This window comes from Apium graveolens, unplaced genomic scaffold (assembly GCF_009905375.1).
Source record: "Apium graveolens cultivar Ventura unplaced genomic scaffold, ASM990537v1 ctg3113, whole genome shotgun sequence".
Lineage (NCBI taxonomy): Eukaryota > Viridiplantae > Streptophyta > Magnoliopsida > Apiales > Apiaceae > Apium > Apium graveolens.
In genome coordinates this window covers 53,462-80,361 of record NW_027417944.1, presented here as the reverse complement: position 1 = coordinate 80,361, position 26,900 = coordinate 53,462, and the positions used below count along the sequence as shown (strand labels likewise).

At 34.8% G+C, this 26,900-nt stretch overlaps 2 protein-coding genes and 1 long non-coding RNA gene across 4 annotated transcripts; all 3 read right to left on the bottom strand.

Moving 5' to 3' along the window:
* Window positions 1–13,604: 13,604 nt before the first annotated feature.
* On the bottom strand, window positions 13,605–26,100 carry LOC141700944 (uncharacterized). Of its 2 annotated transcripts, none has more exons than XR_012566608.1 (6): window positions 25,895–26,100; window positions 25,338–25,484; window positions 24,975–25,119; window positions 23,993–24,161; window positions 19,709–19,882; window positions 13,605–13,908 (listed from the first exon to the last, which is right to left on the bottom strand). It is a non-coding gene; the product is annotated as an uncharacterized LOC141700944 (long non-coding RNA). The 2 variants fall into 2 exon arrangements; XR_012566609.1 differs by having other exon boundaries at window positions 19,709–19,861.
* On the bottom strand, window positions 15,940–19,036 carry LOC141700942 (LRR receptor-like serine/threonine-protein kinase RPK2). Its single transcript, XM_074504604.1, has one exon. It carries the CDS (start codon window positions 18,931–18,933, stop codon window positions 15,940–15,942), a length of 2,994 nt encoding a protein of 997 aa, XP_074360705.1. The 5' UTR covers window positions 18,934–19,036.
* On the bottom strand, window positions 20,540–23,570 carry LOC141700943 (LRR receptor-like serine/threonine-protein kinase RPK2). Its single transcript, XM_074504605.1, is given in 2 exon segments — window positions 20,540–22,845; window positions 22,848–23,570. Coding segments are annotated over 2 exon segments (2,565 nt in total). The 5' UTR covers window positions 23,328–23,570; the 3' UTR covers window positions 20,540–20,760.
* Window positions 26,101–26,900: the final 800 nt, after the last annotated feature.

The window sequence follows — 26,900 nt, the reverse complement described above, 5'->3', positions numbered from 1 at the left end:
GCCAGAAGATTCATCTGAAGCTTGAGTAGATCCTGAGCAATATCAGAGACTGAGATGGGACCTGGAGAGTCTTGACTGTTTGATTTGTCAAAATGGAGACTGACTCTTCAGAAATGAGACTGTCTCATTGAGACTGAGACGATAGACCGCCGTGCGTCATCAATTTGAGATTATTCCTTGAGGATTGATTGAACCATATGATGGATTCTTCTACTTTGTTCTTGACAGAATTATAAACACGATAAGCTTTGCTTGTAGTAGAATATCCCAAGAAAATTCCTTCCGTAGATTTCACATCGAACTTACCTCGATTATTTTGAGTATCTAAAATAAAACACTTGGAACCAAATACTCGAAAATACTAATGTTAGGAGTCCTTTTCTTAAGCAATTCATACGGTTTTTTAGCAAATAGGATGAATAAGTACTCTATTTAAACATAACAGGAAGTGTGTACCACTTCAGCCCAAAATTTTCTGGAAGCTTTACTCTCATGCAATTAGAGTCTGGCAGTTTCCTGTAAGTCCTGTTTGCGTTCTACTACTCCGTTCTGCTGAGGAGTTCGAGGAGCTGAGAATTCATGAGTGATTCCTCTTGATTTACAGAAGGTATGAAATCCTTCTCGAATTCACCTCCATGATCATACGAATAGTCTTGAGCTTAATGAATACTTAGTCTCAGGTTAGTAATAAGATCCTTAACTCAACAAAAGCTTCAATCCTTAGTTCGTAAAATAATACCCAAGTAAAACGATAATCATCAACTATAACAAAGCATAATTCTTACCTCCCAAACTTACATACCTTTCTGGACCGAAAAGATCTAATGAAGAAGCTGCAAAGGAAAGAAGTTGATACTTATTCTTAGCAGTAAAGGAAGTTTTCACCTATTTTCCAAGTTGGCAACTGAACAAGTTCTATTTTCTTGTACTTCAGCTTTGGTAGACCTCGAACACTCATGTGAAGATATCTTCCGAAGTAGATCCATATGAACATGACCAAGATGCCTATCCACAGATCTTGTTGTTCTTGAATGGTAGCTAGACAAATTTCTTCTTGCTGCTCATCAAAATCTAACACAAAATATTTCCTTCCTTTTGGCAACTAAAGCAAACTCGTTAGTATGATACCAATAGCATACATCTTTAGAACTTACCTTATGACCAGCATCAGTAAGTGACTTCACTATGAGATTATATTTCAACTATCAACTAAACGAACATTAGAAATGGCAACCTGTCATTACCAATGGTGCCTTTTCCAATAATTCTGACGGTTTTGAATCTCCAAGAGTAACTAAGCCACCTTCCTTGGCACTAGAGATAGAAACTTGGATTTATCACCTGTCATGTGACGTGAACAACCACTGTCTGATCCATTTATTTCGCGGAACATGGACCTTCAAACAAACCTGCAAGAATTGCTTTATCCCTTAGGTACCCACTTAACCTTGGGTCCTGGTTGGTTAGTATCACAAATCTTATATAAATGTCTATCTGATTTCTTAATCCTCATCTGAATATATTAACCGAAGTATTAGCAGATTTATATCTAGTACGATTTATAAGATGAGTTAGAGAAGTGGTCCTTGATACCACATAATCTAGATTCAGCTGTAGGGTGGCCAGCTTTGCCACAATCTCGACCTTTCTCATAAGGCATCTTATATTTCATAGGAGCTTGCTTATAACCGCCTTGAAATGCACGTTTCTTGATTGACTCACATCCTAAACCTCCTTTATCAAGAGAAGATTTTTGTTCACCAAGAAGAGCATTCAAAGTTCCTTCTCCATGAAAACATTTTGCTATATCCTTTTCAAGCTGTTCGACTTTCTGTTTTAATTCAGGAACTAGGGGATCAGAAGCACTGTCTTCTTTAACGGTTTCCGGATCAACAGATATTGACTCTTTTTTCAAGGCTTCAAGGCATACATCCTTCATCTCAATCTCATTTTTGAGATATTGATTTTCTTCAGTAAGTTTTGAAACCCTTTCAAGCAATGATTTGTTCTCAGCAACTAGGACTTCTTCCTTCATGGGGTCATCCATTTCACTAAGAACTTCACTTAAAGCTGCTTTAAATAAGCATTCTTTTCTTTCAACTTCTTAACCTGGACCTGCAAATTTAAAATAGATGAAGATATATTTGAATTATACTTAATATTCTGTACCTCATCATTATCACTGGAGTTGTCCTCTAGTCCAGCAAAGCAAAGTGAGCAACTTCATCGTCTGAATCGATCTCCACATCAGATTCATCATCACTCCAGGTAATTAATGCCTTCTTTTTGTTCTTCAGCTTGTAGCAGTCCTTTTTGAAATGCCCTTTCTTTCCACACTCAAAACAGGTATCCTTGCTTTGATTTGTTTTACTCTCCTTGCTCGGATTAGATTTGAAGTCCTTCTTTGGAAACTGTGACTTCATATCGTTTGGAGCATTCCGTTTGGCAAAAAATTGAAACTTCTTTGTTAGAAGAGCAATCTCTTCATCAGAATCATCAGGAGACTCATCTACATCTGCATTAAGTGCAAGAGTTTTCTTATGAGGAGCTTCATCTTCTTCATCATATCTACGTAGCTGATTTTCGAATTCTTCCAATTCACTGAACAGTGTTAGGTATCCATAGTTGAAAGCAGTATTGAATCCTGCAGAATGGTAACCTTTGGAGCAAACTTCTTTGGCATTGCTCTGAGGATTTTCCTATTGATCTCAGATTGAGGAATGATCCTTTCCAGAAGTGAGATAGAGTTCATCAATGTCAGAAACCTCCCTTGAGCATCTCGCACGCTTTCATCTCTTTCTAACCTGAAACCTTCATAGTCACTCATTAGCATACTTAATTTTACTTCACGTACCTTAGACGTGCCTTCATGGCTGACTTTGATCATATCCCAAATCTGCTAGGTAGTAGTACATGCTGAAACTTTTCTTAATTTTGTAGCTACCATGCCATTGAGAAGTGAGTTCATAGCTTTAGCATTGGAATTCATTGCGTTCACTTCTTCGGGAGAGAGAATCCTTGAGAGATTTTGGCTTCCCTACTTTCATAGGGAATTGTGAACCATTTTCTACAGCATCCCATTCAATGCATCATGCTGGAGAAAGATTTTCATCCGAAACTTCCAGTCATTGTAGTTTTCAGCACCATGAAGCAGTGGTGATAATTGTTTGAATACCTATCTGGTTGAGCCATGGATCGCTAGCAAAATAAACACTAAAAAGAGAATTAAATACACCTGCTCTGATACCAAATGAAATTCGATGGCTCGATAGATAAAATAATATTCTAACTGTCAAGGCAAATGGGACAGTCTCTTATGCAAATGGGACAGTCCCTTTATAAATGAGACAGGGTATGGGACAGTCTATTTTAAACTGCAGAAAGTAAATTACTGAAATATAAATGCAGTAATAAAGAAATTAAACAATGCAGAACACCAAGAGTTTTTCACTTGGTTCGGCCCCTACACCTAGTCTATGGCCTACATCCAATGTCCCCATGCCAACTAGCATAGAGAATGTATTATATCAACTTTAATAAAGAACTTACAGTCTTTTCCTTGATTACCAAATATAGCACCTGAACGAAACCCTTTCCAAGCTACCTTGCTACCTAGCCCACTGCTATTCCTTAGCCTTCTAGCTACCTTGCTATACTTGAAATCAAGCTTGCCACAACCCGGCACAAAGTTGATATGAATACACGAGTACAAGAATAAACAAAGTGATTACAACTCAACCTAGGCTTCTTGTTTTTCTGTGATATGAATATCTCGGGTATGAACAAGAAAATGGTTTCAGATGATGAAAGATTCTCGTGAAAGTGTTAGCTGCAAATCTGAAATGAAGAGTTGTATTTATAAGCAAAGTTCTAACAGATTTATTTTCAAACACAAGATAAGGTTGGAAGATAAGTTTGTTTGAAAATATTTGAATGAAACTTTGAAACTAATCTGTTAGTATGTTTGAAAAAGATAAATCAAGTAAAGATAAGGCTTGAGAGATTTAAACTTGATTTATAAGATAGGGTTTGATTGAGATAAGGTTTATCCAGATAAACAAGATTTACACAAAACCCTAACAAACCTAAACCTGAGAAATAGTCTCCTGGAAAATCTGAATCAACTGCATTCTGCAATATCTGAACTCTATTATTATGTTGCGTTGAATTCTGGAAATCATCATAAATCTTTGTATTCCAACAGAAGTTAGCATACATCTACAAGATCCCTGACATGTCCTAGCTGAAAATTTTGGGGGTCTTTTTTATTCTTTCTACTCTTCTCTCTCCCCTGATATCTTAATTTGAGAATTATAATGCATTCTTATAGTTATGCTACCAACCTTATTTGTATTGCACATAACCTCCACCACGAGCATTGTAATCTTCTTCCACCGTTTTGGTAAGATAAACAGGAGGCAAATCAGGCACTCCAAAACTTTTCTTATCTTTCATCATTTTTACAGCATCATTTTTCTTCATAACGGTCATTCGAATAGGTGGCCTGTTACGACGCTGATCGTGAGTATAGTACTGGATATCATAAACAGTTTTGGGATCAGAGGTGGGCACAATGGGATTGGTTGGTGGTGTTGCAGGCGAAAAAACTCGAACATCTTTGAGAGTTGGAATGGCAGTTTTGTATTCAGGACTTGAGCATGGTCCAGTTATTTCCGATGGTGTTTTAATGTAATGTATTTTCTTAAGGTTTTAAATAGTGATTTCATTGTTGATGGCATCGCCTGAACAATGTCTGAGATTTGTTTTTCATTACAGAATGTGAATGAAGTTTTCAACTCCGTTATTAACGGATATTTACCGGGCTAGAAGGATAGTGTACCTAGGAGACAATACTTACCATTGCATGTATAGCAATGCTACATGTTTAATTACAAAACTGTTTAAATTTAAATTAAATTTAAATTTTGACAAAGTCATTTTGTTATCTAGCATTATTCATTTCGAGAAATCATTTCCAGAAAGAACAGATTTTTTACTAAATAATACATAAATAAAACATGTCATTTTTTTATTTGCAGGAATCATATAAATAGGGCTCATTTCATTTATGAAGAATAGTTAAATAGGAATCATATAGTTCATGCAGTGTCATCCAAGAGTTTCAATATTTTTGAAAAAAGAAATAAAAAATTTTGTTAATAGCTTTGTCAACCCTAATAACATTTATATTTATTTGTACCTCATATGTATTTTAGGTATTTTAAATATTATTTTGCTTTTTGTCTTGGTAAAATTTTGTATTTTTATTATTTAACTATTCTCTCAAATACATAAAAAAGTTAAGTAACATTTAGATAATAGATTGAAAAAATGGGTTTATTAAAAAGACATAAAGAATGGAAAAAAGTTATAAAATATTGTTTTCCATAATAATTTGCAAAAATACAAACCTTTAAATTATTTAAAAAAAATCAAAATAGTGTTATAACTTGGCAAACTTATTTGCAACTTTAAAATTTAGTAATTACGATCCATTTTTTATTACTTAAGAACAAGTTTTTAATCAAGTGCAACAAAAAGTAATTTCAATTATTTTTCATAAAAATAAAAAAAAGGTTACATTTATTACTTTTAATGGTTACAAATATTTTCCATAGGATATTAATATCATAAAAAAACTTAGAATTTTTTTAAATTTCCTTTTATCTTTTAATCAAATATGTTTAAAAATTGCCCATCCAAATAATCCATATTATTGAATAGATGGATACAAGACTATAAAGATAAGTTATTGAAGTAGTATCACTATTAGTTTCATAAAAAGAATACTATAACATTTTTTTAAGTCATCAATTAGAATGTATCATAAAAATTGTAAATACTAACAATTGAAATGATATTAAAGTAGTAAATATGTTAAATAAGAAATATTGAAATTATTATTTTAGGAATTTATAAAAATCAGTAAAATGTAAGGGAGTTTCAATTTTGTAACCGTAACCAATACATAATTAACTACATTTACTCAATTTTTGTCTGGCGGAAAACATTTACTCAGTTTTATCTGTAAACAGAATACATGTGAGCGTTGGGCATTGAAGAAGTGAGTTAGGGGTTAGAGATAAGTTCATACATTTGTCTGTTTCAGGACGTTCACCTAGTTAGCTGACATACACAACTCTGCATTTCATCTTAAATGGATGTTTTCAACTCTTTAGAGTGGCACAACCACTGCAGTTAGTACCCAGAGTTAATTAAAGAGGCATTCACATTTAACTATGGTTCATTCAATCAATCCCCTGGCATCCCCATCAAGGTTATTACTATCACTTTTGTTACTCCATCTATTTGTATATCAATTCATTTATAATTACTCATAAAATTTATCTTGGTGTTTTATTTGTTCAAGTATGAGAGGAAAGGAGGCTGTAGTTGAAGAAATCAATGAAGACATTGATTTAAGTCTGAGCCTTTCTTTGAATGGAAGATTTGGTGTGGATCCACAGAGAAATCATAAACTAACTGGTGCACCTTCTCATTTGATCAACCCTCACCAAAGGAGGTCGGCTGTTTTTAATGAAAATGGATCGGTTGAGGTAAAAATGCGGCCTTCCTTTCCAACTGGCCCAAGGGTAATGGAAACCAGAAGACAAGAGGTACAGTCATTGGCGCCTATGGATGCTAACAGGAGGTCACTCCATTCCAGCGGCTCTTCAACAATTAGTTACTTCCAAAATCAATCATTGAAGGTAACATACATTCCTTTTCGTATTAATTAGCCACTTATTTGTACTTGTGAGACAACTCTTCTCGCATTTGTATCCAATTATTTGTGTGTGTGATATTTTAATTGGGAGTCTGGCAGTATCAAAAAATGTTTAGCATGAACATCAAGTTTTTTTTCGTATCTTAGATTGATGAAAAATGCTAGTGCTTCAAATTAATTAAGCAGATACATAATAATAGATCATGAAAAACATAAAGAGGGTTTGTTTACGCGAATTAGTTCTTTATTATGCCATATCTGCACACAAATGAGGAGTTTGTTACTCTATAATATTTGATCTGTGGAATTGACATTGAAAGTATCATCTTCTGTCATTTAGAAGAACCTCACCAATTCCAGTTTGACATTTACACTGTTATTGCCTTCTTTTCTTTGTTAATTAATTTTCTCATTTATATGATTCTATTTAAATGAACAAACAAATCACAGGCCATGGATTCCCTGCAAACATTGGATCAGCTGACAAAAACCGAGCTAATGGGAGAGAGTTCAAGAAAGTCTCAGAAATGCCACATGTTTATACTACCATCTCTGGGCGAAAGATAAATGGGTATCTGTCCAAGTACAACCAGGAGGAAACTCGTATCCTTTGTGCCTGCCATGCTATTTCCATGACTCCAGCTGAGTTCATCAAACATGCAGGTGGTGGTGATGTTGCCTTTCCGGAGAGACACATCACAGTCATGCCTGTTGTTGGTGATGGTGAAGTGGTCAATCCACATTATTAAGCAAATCACATCTTATATCATAACTAGTAATAAGTCTGTTTGAACTCTTCTATTAGGTATCTGATTATATGTAGTTTTATTTGTTGAACATTTGGCCATCAGAATGTGTACTTTGTGACTCGAGTGTTGGTATGCTTTGTGATGTAATTTGTGACTTGAATGTTGGTTTGTCTCATGAATTTGTGTCATTATCAGATGTTTATTTGTGCTGTGACTATCTTATGACTTGTGCAATGGGTATTTTATGTGTGTTATATAACTATCTTATATATGTCTCCTGACTCACAGTCACCTGTATAACAATGTTCTATATATTGACTTCATATCAGCATGTTATATTAACTATCTTATGCTACTGAGAGAATGATACATATATTATTTGTGCCTGTCATGGTAGGTCTATGACTAGCTAAGTGACTGCAGCCGAGTTCATTAACATGCAGGTAGCATAAGATACCTGCAGGTAGCATAAGCCAAACCTCTCTACGGATCAAATAATTCGAATTCTTACTTCACCTAATCAAGAACATCATCATATATCTTCAGCTCTTTTAATATGGATCAGTATAGTCAGATGGCTTTTCTTGTTTGTTAAGAGTTTATGTTTTATAGTTTCTTGGTACTCACCTATAAATTTTGCTAGAACAGTTGTAAGCCATATTTATCAAAAAAAACTAAAGGAAAATTCCTTAAATTTTTAGTAAATAAGCCAGAGTAGCTAGATTTGTATTGCAATATAATCTATATTTGAATGAAAGGTTTAGGGTCTGATTATTATAATTAAGAATTTATATGATTAGTTTGGAACAATATATGACATAAATTTAAAAATTATATTATTATCATTATCATATTTTACAATCTTGTAAACCGCTATATTATTTATACCAATTTCATAATATAAACTAATTAATATGAATAAAATATTATTAAATAGATAAGCGGATTTTGGATTTCTTTTTTATATAGAAAGCCCCCATATTTATATATATTTGAAAAAAAAACATCAAAAGTTTACGAACACTCAGAGCTCACTCGGTATTAACAATCATATCATCAAAATAAAATCTCTCACATATCCGAGGTATATTGGTACTATATACAATTTCAATTTTTCTGTGGTGTCCACAAGGTAATGAGCACGCAATAAAAAGTTAAAGCGAGAAATGTTGGTTGGTTGTCATAATAGATTTATAAATTATGAGTGAAATTATTTGTGAGCTATTTGAGTTTGTTTCTTAAAATATTTATTGTTGGAAAATGTGGATAGTAGTCACATATTGTCAAGTCAATTTGAGCTATAATTTGAGTGAACGAATGTTGTATGCGTGTAATGAGGGACACTTGAATGTTTACTCCTCCGAAAGAGTTTTCCGAGACACTTTTAATCACTCAAAATGACTAATAGATAGATGAGATATGGTCGTTCAAGGTTAGCCTCTTAGTAATAGAAATTTGTGGAAGAAAAAAGAAGGTCTCACATTTATTTTGCAAAGGAGCATAAATAGCTTTATATATCAAAACATTTATGTAGTGTTGAAATGTGTTACTCATATATTGCTCCAACACCTACGTGCGCGCACAGGAGCTTGCATGCGTGTGCGATGTACGGACACGAATGTAGCAGAATATTGGTCCGAATAAATACGAACTAGTTTTGCTAAATTTAATTTTCACTGGGATTGGGCTTTTTAAAAGTTTAATTCATTTTGACTACGGATTATTATAATTGATTTGACATTATAATAATTAGATTCAATTACGGATTTGATTTATTAACCAACTGATTAATTAATGCGTGGAGTAGCGCGCACGTTTTCTCCGGTCTAAATATTATCGTATAAGCTTTAGGGTTATTCATTCGTTCGAAATACAACACGCAGCCGTCTCCTAAACACAAACCCTACCATTTCTCTATTCCGGTGATACTTTCTTCCTCCATTCTAGTTCGCCGAATGTGCTATTCGCGTAATATCGTCATTCTCTCATTTTATCCCGGGAGGCTAACTCCTCGCACGTACGGTGAGGACCGTAATAGCTTTAAGGAGACATTTATACGACTGAACTCGAGAACTTCTTCTTCATATTCTTTTTGTTTATTTCTTTGCTCGCACAAACATATATTATATGTATTAATCGCAGATTGTGGTAACATTTAAATCAATTCTGTAATAATTTGCTCGAGCTCAAATTGGTGCGTACGTAGTGCGGTTTGATTCGGTTAAAGAATAAAAATCAAACGCAACTTGTGATTTTCCAATATCTTCATTTGCAACCAAATCGCAACCAACTTGCGGTTGGAGCTGCTCAAGCTATTAGAATTATTTAACGAGCCGAGTAGGACTTTCAAATTACTCGGCTAGGTTTATCGAGTCTCTAATATTTTTAATTTTTTTTATAAATATATTTTTATGTTAATGTTCAATATTTTCTTTTTATTTTATATATTTAATCGATCGGATTTATGAACCGATCATATTTTGAATTTTTGTCAATATTTTATGAAATTGATTCGAATTTTTGAAATGAACTCCAACTTATCGAACTTTTATGAGCCGAAATTCGAGTTTGAACTTGAAGATTCGATTAAACTCAAGATCGAGTCCGGATCCAAATATTTTTAGTCGATTTCGAGCCGAGCCCCTAGTTGCCACCTCGATATTGGAAGGAGCGGTGTGCAGAAATTTTATTGAGCACAACCATGCAGAAGTAATAATGCAACAGAATAATGCTCGGTGAAAACTATGTAGCTCCTTGTAACTATATATCAATGAACATGTAAGGGCAACTAATTTTAAAGAAAGGGTTTTTTTATACTCCCTCTTGTCACATTTTCTTTTCAATCATTCAAATTAATCAACTTTTTTCATTTTTATCATTCAAAATCATTAATTTTTTATTAAAAAATAAAAATTACTCTTATATTATTTTGAAATACTAAAAATCATATATTAAAGTAGAGTAAATATATTTTTTAATAATATAATTTTTTTTTATTCAATTATAAAATAATAATAAATTTTAGTTAAAATTTGGTTATCTGGACCGTTCGGAAAAAGAGGGACGGAGAAAATATTTGTCCATGGGCACATTCTTAGTAAATTTGGTTCATTTTGAATAGTGTAGATCACTATTAAAAATTTAGATGAAGTTAGCATACATCTACAAGATCCCTGACATGTCCTAGCTGAAAATTTTGGGGGTCTTTTTTGTTCTTTCTACTCTTCTCTCTCCCTCTCCCTGATATCTTAATTTGAGAATTATGATGCATTCTTATAGCTACGCTACCAACCTTATTTGTATTGCACGTAACCTCCACCATGAGCATCGAAATCTTCTTCCACTGTTTTGGTAAGATAAATCGGAGGTAAATCAGGCACACCAAAACTTTTCTTATCTTACATCATTTTCACAGCATCACTTTTCTTCAGAACTGTCATTCGAATAGGTGACCTGTTACGACGCTGATCGCGAGCATAGTACTGGATATTATAAACAGTTTCGGGATCAGAGATGGGAGGTGGGCACAATGGGATTGGTTGGTGGTGTTGCAGGCGAAAAAACTCGAACATCTTTGAGAGTTGGAATGGCAGTTTTGTATTCGGGACTTGAACATGGTCCAGTTATTTCCCATAGTGTTTTAATGTTTTTTCTTAGGGTTTTAAATAGTGATTTCATTGTTGATGGCATCGCCTGAACAATGTCTGAGATTTGTTATTCATTAAAGAATGTGAATGAAGTTTTCAACTCCGTTATTAACGGATATTTACCGGGCTAGAAGACAATACTTAGCTCTGCTCGAGCGTAGTCATCCAGCTAATGTAGATGTACCAAATATTGTTACAAAAATATTTAAATTTAAATTAAATTTAAATTTTGACAAAGTCATTTTGTTATCTAGCATTATTCATTTCGAGAAATCATTTCCAGAAAGACAAGATTTTTTACTAAATAATACATAAATAAAACATGTCATTTTTTTATTGGCAGGAATCATATAAATAGGGCTCATTTCATTTATGAAGAATAGTTAAATAGGAATCATATAGTTCATGGAGTGTCATCGAAGAGTTTCAATATTTTTGAAAAAAGAAATAAAAAATTTTGTTAATAGCTTTGTCAACCCTAATAACATTTATATTTATTTGTAACTCATATGTATTTTAGGTATTTTAAATATTATTTTACTTTTTGTCTTGGTAAAATTTTGTATTTTTATTATTTAACAATTCTCCCAAATACATAAAAAAGTTAAGTATTATTTAGATAAATAGATTGAAAAAATGGGTTTATTAAAAAGACATAAAAAATGGAAAAAAAGATATAAAATATTGTTTTCCATAATAATTTGCAAAAATACAAACCTTTAAATTATTTAAAAAAAATCAAAATAGTTTTATAACTTGGTTTAAAATTTAGTAATTACGATCCATTTTTTATTACTTAAGAACAAATTTTTAATCAAGTGCAACAAAAAGTAATTTCAATTATTTTTCATAAAAATAAAAAAAGGTTACATTTATTACTTTTAATGGTTACAAATATTTTCCATAAGATATTAATATCATAAAAAAACTTAGAATTTTTATAAATTTCCTTTTATCTTTTAATCAAATATGTTTAAAAATTGCCCATCCAAATAATCCATATTATTGAATAGATGCAATACTATAAAGATAAATTATTGACGTTGTATCACTATTAGTTTCATAAAAAGAATACTATAACATTTTTTTAAGTCATCAATTAGAATGTATCATAAAAATTGTAAATAATAACAATTGAGATGATAATAAAAAAGTAGTAAATATGTTAAATAAAAAATTTAAAATTATTATTTTAGGAATTTATAAAAATCAGTAAAATGTACGGGAGTTTCAATTTTGTAACAGTAACCAATACATAATTAACTATATGTCATTCAGTTACTCATTTTTTGTCTGTAAACCGAATACATTTACTCAGTTTTATCTGTAAAGAGAATACATGTGAGTGTTGGGCATTGAAGAAGTGAGTTAGAGGTTAGAGATAAGTTCGATACATTTGTCTGTTTCAGGACGTGGAATGTGTCAATACGTGTCACTAGTTAATTAGTAGCATACTGCCAGCACCTAGTTAGCTGACATACACAACTCTCATACACAACTCTGCATTTCACCTTAAATCGAGATTTTCAACTCTTTAGAGTGGCAGGACTACTGCAGTTAGTACCCAGAGTTAATTAAAGAGGCATTCACACTATGGTTCATTCAATCAATCCCCTGGCATCCCCATCAAGGTATTACTATCACTTTTGTTACTCTATCGATTTGTATATCAATTCATTTATTACTCATAAAATTTATCTTGGTGTTTTATTTGTTTAAGTATGAGAGGAAAGGAGGCTGTAGTTGAAGAAATCAATGAAGACATTGATTTAAGTCTGAGCCTTTCTTTGAATGGAAGATTTGGTGTGGATCCACAGAGAAATCATAAACTAACTGGTGCACCTTCTCATTTGATCAACCCTCACCAAAGGAGGTCGGCTGTTTTTAATGAAAATGGATCGGTTGAGGTAAAAATGCGGCCTTCCTTTCCAACTGGCCCAAGGGTAATGGAAACCAGAAGACAAGAGGTACAGTCATTGGCGCCTATGGATGCTAACAGGAGGTCACTCCATTCCAGCGGCTCTTCAACAAATAGTTACGTCCAAAATCAAATCATTGAAGGTAACATACATTTCTTTTCGTATTTTTTAGCCACTTATTTGTGCTTGTGAGACAACTCTTTTCGCATTTGTATCCAATTATTTGTGTGTGTGATATTTTAATTGGGAGTCTCGGGGTATCAAAAAATGTTTAGCATGAACATCTAGTTTTTTTTATATCTTAGATAGATGAAAAATGTTACTGCTCTAAATTAATTAAGCAGATACATTATAATAGATCATGAAAAACATAAAGTGGGTTTGTTTACGCGAATTAGTTCTTTATTATGTCATATCTGCACACAAATGAGGAGTTTGTTACTCTATAATATCTGATCTGTGGAATTGACATTGAAAGCATTATCTTCTGTCATTTGGAAGAACCTCACCAACTCCAGTTTGACATTTACACTGTTATTGCCTTCTTTTCTTTGTTAATTAATTTTCTCATTTATATGATTCTATTTAAATGAACAAACAAATCACAGGCCATGGATTCCCTGCAAACATTGGATCAGCTGACAAAAACCGAGCTAATGGGAGAGAGTTCAAGAAAGTCTCAGAAATGCCACATGTTTATACTACCATCTCTGGCCGAAAGATAAATGGGTATCTGTCCAAGTACAACCAGGAGGAAACTCGTATCCTTTGTGCCTGCCATGCTTTTTCCATGACTCCAGCTGAGTTCATCAAACATGCAGGTGGTGGTGATGTTGCCTTTCCGGAGAGACACATCACAGTCATGCCTGTTGTTGGTGATGGTGAAGTGGTCAATCCACATTATTAAGCACATCACATCATCTATCATAACTAGTAATAAGTCTGTTTGAACTCTTCTAATAGGTATCTTATCATATGTAGTTTTATTTGGTAAACATTTGGCCATCAGAATATGTACTTTGTGACTCAAGTGTTGGTATGCTTTGTGATGTAATTTGTGACTTGAATGTTGGTATGTTGGCATGGATTTGTGTCATTATCAGATGTTTATTTGTGCTGTGACTATCTTATGACTTGTGCAATGGGTATTTTATGTGTGTTATATAACTATCTTATGTCTCCTGACTCACCTGTATAACAATGTTCTATATATTGACTTCATATCAGCATGTTATATTAACTATCTTATGCTACTGAGAGCATGATACATATATTATTTGTGCCTGTCATGGTAGGTCTATGACTAGCTAGCTAAGTGTCATAAGATACATATACATATATCTTATGCTACTGAGTTCATTAACATGCATATATCTTCAAATAGTTCTTACTCTTACTTCACTTGATCAAGAACATCATCATATATCTTCAGCTCTTTTAATGTGGAAACTATAAGGAAACTATAAGAAAATATAGATTACTTCTTGTAAATTAGTTCTAATCATAAAAATATTATGATCCTTAAATTTTTAGTAAATAGGGGAGAATAGCTAGATTTGTATTGAAATATAATTACCTATATTTGAATGGAAGGTCTAAGATCTGATTATTATAACTAAGAATTTATATGATTAGTTTCGAACAAATATGACATTGATTTAAAAATTATATTATTATTATTATTATTATTATTATTATTATTATTATTATATTTTTACAATCTTGTAAACCGCTATATTTTTTAATACCAATTTCATAATATAAATAATTAATATGACTAAAATATATTATCAAAGCTGAAAATACAATTTCAATTTTTTGCAGTGTCCACAACGTAATTAGCACGTGATGAAAAGTTAAGTGGAAAATTTTGGTTGGTTGTCGTATTAGATTTGTAAATGAGTGAAATTGTTATGAGCTATTTGAGCTAGTCTACTAAAATATTTAAATTAATTATGTAATAATTAAGTCGAGCTTAAATAAGGGTGTACGTTGTGCGGTTTGATTCGGTTAAAGGATAAAAATCAAACTACCCAATATCTTGATCCGCAATCAAATCGCAACCAACTTACGGTAGGAGCTGCTCAAGCTATTAGAATTTTTTAACAAGCCGAGTAGGATTTTCAAATTACTCGACTAGGATCGAGCCTCAATTATTTTTAATTTTTTTATTATAAGTATATTTTATGTAAATCTTCAATATTTTGGTTTTATTTTATATATTTAATCGATCATATTTCGAGTTTTTGTCAATATTTGGTGAAATTGATTCGAGTTTTTGAAATGAACTCGAGTCTATCAAACTTTTATGAGCCGAAATTTGAGTTTAAAATTAAGGATCGGTTCCGGACCCAAACTTTTTTAGTCGAGTTCAAACCCAGCCCCTAGTTGCCACCTCGATATTGGAAGGAGCAGTGTGCAGAAATTTTATGAGAAGCACTTCACTTTTTATTGAGCACAGCACAACCATGCAGAAGTAATGCAACAGAATATGCTCGGTGAAAACTGAAAACTATGCAGCTCCTTGTAAGTTGCAATTAAAGATGTAAGGGCAACTAATTTCAAGAAAGGGTTTTTATATACTCCCTATTGCCACTTTTTTTTTGTCGTTCAAATTAATCAATTTTCTTCAAAAATGATTTTTATCGTTCAAAACATTATTTTTTATCAAAAATTAAAAATTACTCTTATATTAGTTTAAAAAACTAAAAATTATATATTAAAGGAGATTAAATATATTTTCCAATAATATAACTTTTTTATTTTATTCAATTATAAAAATATTAATAAACTTTCGTTAAAAGTTGGTTAATTTGACCGTTCAGAATTAAATGTGACAGCGGAGAAAATATTTGTCCAGTAAGCTCATTTTAAGTACTAAAATTTATAAATATGGTTCATTTTGAATAATGTAGAATTTGTAAGAGCATGAGACAATCATCATTAAAAATTATAAGCCAATTAAAATGAGTCACATCTATAAATTTTAGGTGCTTAATGTGTATGCCCAGAAAAAAAAAGTGCAAGGCCCTGTTGCTATTAAGATAGCTCTGGTTTAACACTTCAACCAGATCATCATGCGGACCTGCATCCCATAATCCTGCTGTGAAGAATTCTTTGGCACGTCCTTGCCGCAAAAGCATACATGCCCAAGCAACAATGTTGAAACCATTACCATATGAAGAAAATGAGGGATCTAAGGCTTTTTTGTCCGAAATTAACTCAAGTAGCACCACTCCATAACTATAGACATCAGCCTTGTCAGAAACACGACAAGTCATTGCATATTCAGGAGCTACATATCCGAAAGTCCCAGCAACGCCAGTAGTAGCATGGGTCTCTGATGTTCCAAGGAGTCTAGCTAATCCAAAGTCAGACAAATAAGCATTGAAGTCTTCATCCAACAATATATTGCTAGGCTTGACATCACGATGTAGAACACGTGGCACACATTGATCATGCAGATACGCCAACGCTCGTGCTATGTCCAAAGCAATCTTGTGAAGTATCCTCCAATCCACTGCTCTTGTAGATCTTTCCTGAATAAATTTCTCCAAATTACCTCCAGGTAAATAATTGTAAATCAGAAACATCTCTGTCTCACTTGCATGATAGCCAATTAGGGTAACGAGATTAGGATGGCGCAATCTGCCTAGTGTTTTGATTTCTGCATCAAACTGCTGGACTCCTTGGAACCGTCCAACTGAAAGCCGTTTTATAGCCACCAAGACGCCCGGGGAAATTTCAGCTTTGTAGGTTGCTCCAAAACCTCCATTCCCTATGCAATTACTTGCATTAAAACTTCCTGTGGCCCGCACTACATTTTCAAAGGACAAAGGAACCCCTATATCAGTGAATACAGTAACTTCCTTTCTGATAGACCCACCAACCCTGGACTTTGGATGCCACTTTCGGGTGTAAAAGAACAGGACAATTAGAGCAAGCAGAACTGATACAATAGCTGATGCAGATGTTATGGATGCAATCTCGATCGAATTGAAACCATTATTGCTACTCTTTTTGCCATTTTCGCTCACAGAAGGGGAAGCAGCATCATTTTCGAAATTCCCTCCTTGTTGATCTGAAGATGATCCTGACAAAGAGTACACGCGGCAGGGCTGCAGAAATGGGTTCCCAACGAGATCATTACATTTAATTGAGTTACTATTTAGGGGGACCGGCCCGGATAGGTTATTAAAAGACACGTTGAACACTGAAAGTGTATTCACATTTGCCAAACCAGGGGGAAGCTGACCAGAGAATTTATTGTTGTTAAGCAGCAGAGTGGTGAGGTTGGTCAAATGCACAACAGTGTCTGGAATCTCCCCAGAGAGAAAGTTCGAAGAAACATCAAGCACTTCTAAAGACTGCAGCTTCCATAAACTCGCAGGTACAGGGCCAGTAAGGTTATTTCCGGCTAAAGAAATAGATTTAAGATTACTGATCTGACCAAGACTGGCAGGAACCGCACCTTGTAACCGATTCCAACTCAAATTTAAAGCAACAAGAGAAACCAAACCTCCAAAATTAGGAATTGCTCCGGCAATCTGATTTCTAGAGGCATCCAAATGTATGAGAGACCTGCACATTGAACCAATTTGTGGAGGAAATTGACCAGATAATTCATTTCCACTGACATTAACAATAAAGCCCTTCAACATTTCACACTTCCCAAATAATCCACCCGGAATTGGTCCACTCATCTTGTTTTGGCCAGCTAGAAATGCATAAACAGTATGTGAACCTAATCTCTCTTGCGAAATTGGTACCGAGGAGAATCCACCAGTAAAGTTGTTGCCACCAAAGTTGTGCAAGATTGCAAGATTACCAACATCTCCAAATGATGGGAATGAGGTTGCATTTCGAGCTCCATATGCGAAAAATGAAACATATGCGGTTGAAGGAGTGTAGGGTTCAAAAGGCTTATGGCTTATTGAAGGAATAAGAGGACAGGCACTAGAATTGAACAAGGGCATAGAACCAGACAAAAAATTACTGCTGACATCGAACAAGGTCATACAAGGAACTTGAAGACTCCCGACAAGGCCCCCTGTCAGCCTATTTGAACTCAAATCAAGAAAGTACAAGCCCTTGCATCTGGTTAGACCAACAGGAATTTCTCCCATGAAATAATTTTCGGCCAAATTCACCATTTCCAGGCTCTTGCAAGTACCCCAATCACTGGGAAGTTTTCCTTCCAAAGTGGCTCTTGGTGCCCATAATATCTTGAGCTTCGGAAGAGTAACAATTCCTGTGGGAATTGTTCCTTGAAAAAAGTTAAATTCTATATGACCAGAAGTCGGCAACAGATCAGATTCCGACTCAGCACCGCCACTAAGAGGATCCCACAAGTTTGAGAACACTACAACAGATAACTCAGAACACTTTCCAAATTCAGGGGGTATCATTCCACTCAAACTATTCCTTGAAACATCCAACACTTGAAGCTTACTTAATTGTCCAAGTTCCACAGGGATTACCTCTTCTAGAATATTCGAATATAGCAAAAGTGACTGCAGCATGCTACAATTACCCAAACTGCTAGGTATCCCTCCGACGAGATAATTACTCGCAAGCTCCAAATGCTCAAGTTTCCGACAGCTAAATCCAATATCAGGAGGAATCTGTCCACTAAGCCTATTAAACGACAAATAAACCCCTCTCAAATTCCCAAACTTTCCCAAAAACACCGGAATTGTCCCATTCAACTGATTCCCTGCCAAATTCAACACTTGTAATCCCCCACAACCCGACAACGAACTCGGAATCTCCCCTACAATCTCATTAAACCCCAAATTAAGAACCCTCAAATTCCTCAACCCTTTAATATCACTAGGAAAAACCCCTCCAATCGAATTCCCCTCGAGATCAAGAACCTCGAGTTTCTCCATCCCCCAAATTCCCCCCGGAATTTCGCCACTCAACCCATTAAAAGGCCATTCCCTAAGCTCACTTAACTTAACAACGCCAGGTGAAATCTTACCACTTAACACAACACTATTACCACTACAAGCCCTTCTAATCCCGAAACCATATATCAAAAACTTAGCATACTTATTACAAGAAAAAGAACCAGAATTACCTCCACCGCCGGTAAAAAACTAAAAATTATATATTAAAGTAGATTGAATATTTTTTTCAATTATCTAATTTTTTTTATTTTATTCAATTATAAAAATATTAATAAACTTCCGTTAAAATTTGGTTAATTTGACCACTCGAAAATCAAATTTGACAACTAAAAAGGAACAGAGAAAGTATTTATCAATGACTAAAATTTATAAATTTGGTTCATTTTGAATAGTGTAGACTTTGTAAAAGCAAAAGCCAATCATCATTAAAAATTCAAAGCCAATTAAAATGAGTCACACCTGTAAATTTTAGGTGCTTAATGTGTATGCCCTGGAAAAAAAAGTGCAAGGCCCTGTTGCTATTAAGATAGCTCTATTTCAAGAACTCATATTGCTTCAAGTATCATTTCCAGCACGTTGGTGGACTTAAAAGGCCCAGCAAAGATGAAGTTAGCATATCTACAACATCACTGACATGTTCTGGCTGAAAATTTTGGGGGTTTTTTTTGTTCTTTCTACTCTTCTACACAATATCCATATCATTAGACAAACTTAAATTGGCATCCATTTTTTTAGTTTACAGGTAAACACTTACCGGTAGGCCATTAGCTTGTTCATGATCCTCTTGCGACGCATAAAAAGGGTCTGTCCCGTCTAGTGGCCAAGGCCACCGCCATTTCCTCCACCGCCTGTACATCTTGTACTTTGCACCGGCTTGTAGTTCTTGACCATCTACATCTAGCACTGCCTGGAAGTTTCCGAGGAATGACTGAGAAATACACAGTAAGACGATGACTATTATGCACAGGAATGGAGATAATTTAAGGTAGCAGAAGAAACGTATGGTATGGTGTTTCTTGAGTTCCTGTGTGCGTTTAGCTTAGATGAAATATACTGTAATATACCAGAACTGAATACATAGTGTTGAGCTGAACTCTTTAATTGCAGAGCATGCAAGTATAATTTCCATTCAGCGAGATAAATAATGTACCAACTATTCAAATGAGCAACAATAACGAAAACTTATGAGGCTCAGAGTGTTTATGAAAACTTATGAGCAACAATAACGAAAACTCCAGATAAATATTGTACAGCTGGATGCACAAACACTGCGAATTCACAAGGAGTGCTAAACTGAATCAAAAAATTTACCAGAAATAGTAATAATCCAAACAAATTTACCAAAAATAAAGCATCCCCGGCTGTTTCTTCCATTAATCAGTAGAGAACTGAAGCTAGATATCAGTATTTGACTGATTCCAAATCAGTGAGATGCCCCTACAAAAACCAAAAGCTAGTACAACTGATTTGGAGGCGAATCAAGCCAAGACACAATCATGATCAATCCAAGCTATTCACAACACAAGCTAACTACGAACCAAAAAAAAAAGCACAAAAGTAATATGCTTGTTGGACAATCTATAACTGCGGATCAAGTTAAATCTGATATTATGAAACAATACAACTCTACATGATTATTTCAATATTTCAAACATTCATTAACCAAAAAAATAAATAAATAAAAAGCCTACACAATTGCTTCACATATGCCCATCAGCTGATTATATTAATATTTAAAACATACAGTTGCTGGCTGTGCTTAGATCCTACTAATCACTATGTCATCAGCTGGTTGCTCCTATCTTGCTAACATGACGCCGGTTGAAGTTGCTTCAGCCGCCGAACAACTTGCTTCATAGTTGGCCTCGTAGACAAAGTTTCGACAGTGCATACAACTGCCAGGTGTAACACTTCAACCAGATCATCATGCGGACCTGCATCCCATAATCCTGCTGTGAAGAATTCTTTGGCACGTCCTTGCCGCAAAAGCATACATGCCCAAGCAACAATGTTGAAACCATTACCATATGAAGAAAATGAGGGATCTAAGGCTTTTTTGTCCGAAATTAACTCAAGTAGCACCACTCCATAACTATAGACATCAGCCTTGTCAGAAACACGACAAGTCATTGCATATTCAGGAGCTACATATCCGAAAGTCCCAGCAACGCCAGTAGTAGCATGGGTCTCTGATGTTCCAAGGAGTCTAGCTAATCCAAAGTCAGACAAATAAGCATTGAAGTCTTCATCCAACAATATATTGCTAGGCTTGACATCACGATGTAGAACACGTGGCACACATTGATCATGCAGATACGCCAACGCTCGTGCTATGTCCAAAGCAATCTTGTGAAGTATCCTCCAATCCACTGCTCTTGTAGATCTTTCCTGAATAAATTTCTCCAAATTACCTCCAGGTAAATAATTGTAAATCAGAAACATCTCTGTCTCACTTGCATGATAGCCAATTAGGGTAACGAGATTAGGATGGCGCAATCTGCCTAGTGTTTTGATTTCTGCATCAAACTGCTGGACTCCTTGGAACCGTCCAACTGAAAGCCGTTTTATAGCCACCAAGACGCCCGGGGAAATTTCAGCTTTGTAGGTTGCTCCAAAACCTCCATTCCCTATGCAATTACTTGCATTAAAACTTCCTGTGGCCCGCACTACATTTTCAAAGGACAAAGGAACCCCTATATCAGTGAATACAGTAACTTCCTTTCTGATAGACCCACCAACCCTGGACTTTGGATGCCACTTTCGGGTGTAAAAGAACAGGACAATTAGAGCAAGCAGAACTGATACAATAGCTGATGCAGATGTTATGGATGCAATCTCGATCGAATTGAAACCATTATTGCTACTCTTTTTGCTGCTTTCGCTCACAGAAGGGGAAGCAGCATCATTTTCGAAATTTCCTCCTTGTTGATCTGAAGATGATCCTGACAAAGAGTACACACGGCAGGGCTGCAGATATGGGTTCCCAACGAGATCATTACATTTAATTGAGTTACTATTTAAGGGGACCGGCCCGGATAGGTTATTAAAAGACACGTTAAACACTGAAAGTGTAGTCACATTTGCCAAACCAGGGGGAAGCTGACCAGAGAATTTATTGTTGTTAAGCAGCAGAGTGGTGAGGTTGGTCAAATGCACAACAGTGTCTGGAATCTCCCCAGAGAGAGAGTTCGAAGAAACATCAAGCACTTCTAAACACTGCAGCTTCCATAAGCTCGCAGGTACAGGGCCAGTAAGGTTATTGCCGGCTAAAGAAATAGATTTAAGATTACTGATCTGACCAAGACTGGCAGGAACCGCACCTTGTAGCCGATTCCAACTCAAATTTAAAGCAACAAGAGAAACCAAACCTCCAAAATTAGGAATTGCTCCGGCAATCTGATTTCTAGAGGTATCCAAATGTATGAGAGACCTGCACATTGAACCAATTTGTGGAGGAAATTGACCAGATAATTCATTTCCACTGACATTAACAATAAAGCCCTTCAACATTTCACACTTCCCAAATAATCCCCCCGGAATTGGTCCACTCATCTTGTTTTGGCCAGCTAGAAATGCATAAACAGTATGTGAACCTAATCTCTCTTGCGAAATTGGTACCGAAGAGAATCCACCAGTAAAGTTGTTGCCACCGAAGTTGTGCAAGATTGCAAGATTACCAACATCTCCAAATGATGGGAATGAAGTTGCATTTCGAGCTCCATATGCGAAAAATGAAACATATGCGGTTGAGGGAGTGTAGGGTTCAAAAGGCTTATGGCTTATTGAAGGAATAAGAGGACAGGCACTAGAATTGAACAAGGGCATAGAACCAGACAGAAAATTACTGCTGACATCGAACAGGGTCATACAAGGAACTTAAAGACTCCCCCGACAAGGCCCCCTGTCAGCCTATTTGAACTCAAATCAAGAAAGTACAAGCCCTTGCATCTGGTTAGACCAACAGGAATTTCTCCCATGAAATAATTTTCGGCCAAATTCACCATTTCCAGGCTGTTGCAAGTACCCCAATCACTGGGAAGTTTTCCTTCCAAAGTGGCTCTTGGTGCCCATAATACCTTGAGCTTCGGAAGAGTAACAAGTCCTGTGGGAATTGTTCCTTGAAAAAAGTTAAATTCCATATGACCAGAGGTCGGCGACAAATCAGATTCTGACTCAGCACCGCCACTAAGAGGATCCCACAAGTTTGAGAACACTACAACAGATAACTCAGAACACTTTCCAAGTTCAGGGGGTATCATTCCACTCAAACTATTCCTTGAAACATCCAAAACTTGAAGTTTACTTAATTGTCCAAGTTCCATAGGAATTACCTCTTCTAGAATATTCGAATATAGCAAAAGTGACTGCAGCATGCTACAATTACCCAAACTGCTAGGTATCCCTCCGACAAGATTACAAAATAAGTGTTTCTATTTACTTGTGTCGGAGTGCATTTTCAGAAGCATCAGAGGAAGAAGTGAGAGAAATAATCAATAACATATGCTAAATTGTCTTCTAGATGCAAGTGAGATTAGTGTTTACAGAATGCACAAAGAAACAGTAGTGTCCTCATTTACTAGAAAATGCTAACTCGTCTGTACAGCAAAGAGAACATAATGTGCCAGGTCTATCAAAATGTGTAGTTTTAAGACCGTTTATGTTCCTGACAGATAACAAAATAAAAAAGAAGAGACAAAAATAACACAGAAATACAAGTCAAAATGGTAAATAAGTGAGAGAACAAGACCTTTAAAAAGAAGAAAAATATCTCTTCATAATATCACAATAGGTATAATTTAAATCATCATAAGTATTGCTCAACACTAATTAGATTAAACATAATACACAACTTCTTAAAAAGCAAAAGACTCCAGTACCCTCCTACTCTTGATTAAAGACCATATAAACATGTCAAGCCGCTTCTATTTTCTAAAATTCTAGTTACAGTAGAACAACTTAGACTATACTAGTAATAGCGGAATATCAATAAGTTGTTTTAAAATACAGCAACGTTCCAATCAAACTTAAAAGTACATACCTTCAAAAGAGCATACAGAGCCGATTTCAAGTCATTCCTCACACTCTAGATGTTTTCAGTTTCAATATTTGTCATATCCAAACTATCATGCATTCGTGATGTCACAACAATGTCTAGAATAGACTTCTCAGACTTTATCCATTCCCCATGGTTATTTTTAAATTCATGTCTGTATTGTAAATATTTTAAATTAAAATTGTTAGTTTCAAGGTTTCATAGGCTTTTGCGGTAAGTTAATTAACAAAAACATAACATACAACATGCATTACATACATAAAAACATGTATACCAGCCCATAGACATATGTGAGCCCCAACACATGAACACAACAAGAAAAAAACAGTTTGATGTTCGATTCAAGACTTTCAGTAAAGAAGTTTTGCCAACCAAAATTGAAAGTTATCTATCATCAGCCTAGGACTTCTGTTAGACCAATATTGTGAGATACAAGACATTTAAAATGTGAAACTAGAGTTTGGGATATAAACAAGTTATGAATAAATTTACTACCTAACACGAATAATATTACTATGCATCAAGTCAATTACCAAGTAAATCCCAACTCTCCAATTAGTGCACTCGCAACAGCCGTGGATGCACAATTATCAAAGAGAACATGTAGACTCTATTTAGTATTTTACTATTGTACAAACATTATAAGATTCTTCACTAGGGATAGAAATTGAATTTATTTGAGTCTGAGAATGAGCAAGTGCACTATAATTTAGATAAAGTTAACCATGAGAATGTGAGTGGCCAGACCCAATAATCACATAGAATTTAACATAAAGAATCACTTATTTTCAAGGCATATACTTTCTAAAAGAGGAAATATCGCAAATCATGCTTTAAAAAAGGAATTGTTACAAATGGAATACACTGGGATGGTACAATAAAGACGTCGCTGAAAGCAAAAACAAACATTGAAAAGCCTAATATTAAATGTTGATGTGACAATATACTTCTGCATCAACATACTCACCTCCAGAGTAGTTGCATTGTATATGCTAGTGATTTCAGCAAGGAAGGCTTTACTTCACCATTGGCCTTGTTGCTATGCAATGTCTTAAGGCTTGGAACCTTAGAACTGATATACTCCCCAAGATTCACATGCTTTAATACTTGTTCTGGAAAAAATTGTGTTGTTTGGAATAAGTAAGATGCTCATAAGATGGAATGCAGAAAATTCAAGGGGATATTATAATATTTTAAAACGTATATTGCAATGACTTATTCAAACTCCTAAAACAACTCAAGAAAGTTTGCTGCACTTCCAAACCAAGTCAAACAACAACATTCAGACATAAAAAATTAATATTATTCCAGCGTTCAGACAATTATTTACCTTAGCAAGGGGAGCAAGGCAATTTGTGGTGCAACTAGCATTGGAAACAATATGGAGGTCAGATTTGTATTCCTTCTCATTGACACCAACAACAAACATAGGAGCATCTTTGCTAGGGGCAGATATTATGACCTTCTTTGTACCTCCCTAAGAAACAAGATAGAAGTCCAATCAATATACCTTTCGTGAAATCACAACTAAAGCAAAAAATGAGGATTAAAGTTAAAAAATACCATGTAATCAGTAGACATGAAAGGATCGTGAACTTTACTCAATTTACAAAAATTAAAAAAACAAACAAAAATACAAATGAACAACCAAAAACACCCAAATTACCTAAAGCTTTAAATCTTTTTCTCAAATTAGGTTATGTATACAACAAGAAGAAAAGTATTAGCAACAAGTTTAGACACTAAATTAATAAAAAAAATAAGGGTTTCGAATTAGAAAAAACCCCAATTTACAAAATTAGGGTTTTGAATTCAAAAGTCCTCAACTTTTAAAACTGGTGTTCATGCAGAGAAGAGCAGTTCGATTCAAGTAGATACAAAACTTACCGAAGTCGATAGGTTAACTGAAAGAGGCTTAACAGAAAGATTGAGAGCGGAAAGAGGTTCAGAGAGAGGTTCCAGTTCGAGAGAGAGAGGTGAGAGAGAGAGAGAGATTGTGATGGTGAGATGATGGCCGGAGTTCAGAGAGATTGTGAGGGGAGAGAGGTTCGATCGAGAGAGAGAGTTTCGAGAGAGAGAGGTTTGATTTTGTGTCTGAAGATTGATTTGGGGGAACCAAAATTTGGTTAAAGGGGGAATTTTGGGATTGGGGGGAATATAGAATTAAAACTGAATGAAAATTTGACTAAGGGGAAAGAAAAGGTGGGCGCGAAATTATTATTTTTTTGGTGAATTTTAGATATCGGTTTAATTATAACCGATGTCTATAAAGAATAAGACATCACAAAAATACGGGGTGATGTCAATACTTCTTTTAACATCAGTGGCAAAATTAACCGATGTCTAATGTGTGATGTATATTGACATTATTCTTGTAGTGACAGGGGCCCGTTCCAATTAAAACACACCACATATCATTATATACAAAATTTTGTACACCATTATGTATACCAAACATTTTTCTTAAAATATCTCAAATCAATTGTCATGTCATTGTACAAATTTTTTGTACACTTTTTGTACACAATTCTGTATACCAAGGTTAATAATATCCCGGACCCCTGTTCAATGGATATCTTAATTTGAGAATTATGATGCATTCATATATAGCTACGCTACCTGCCTTATTTGTATTGCATGTAACCGCCACCACGAGCATTGTAATCTTCTTCCACCGTTTTGTTAAGATAAACAGGAGGCAAATCAGGCACACTAAAACTTTTCATATCTTTCATCATTTTCACAGCATCGGCTTTCTTCAGAACCGTCTTTCGAATAGGCGGCCTGTTACAACGCTGATCGCGAGAATAATATTGGATATCATAAACAGTTTCGGGATCAGAGGTGGGCACAATGGGATTGGCTGGGGGTGTTGCAGGCGAAAAAACTCGAA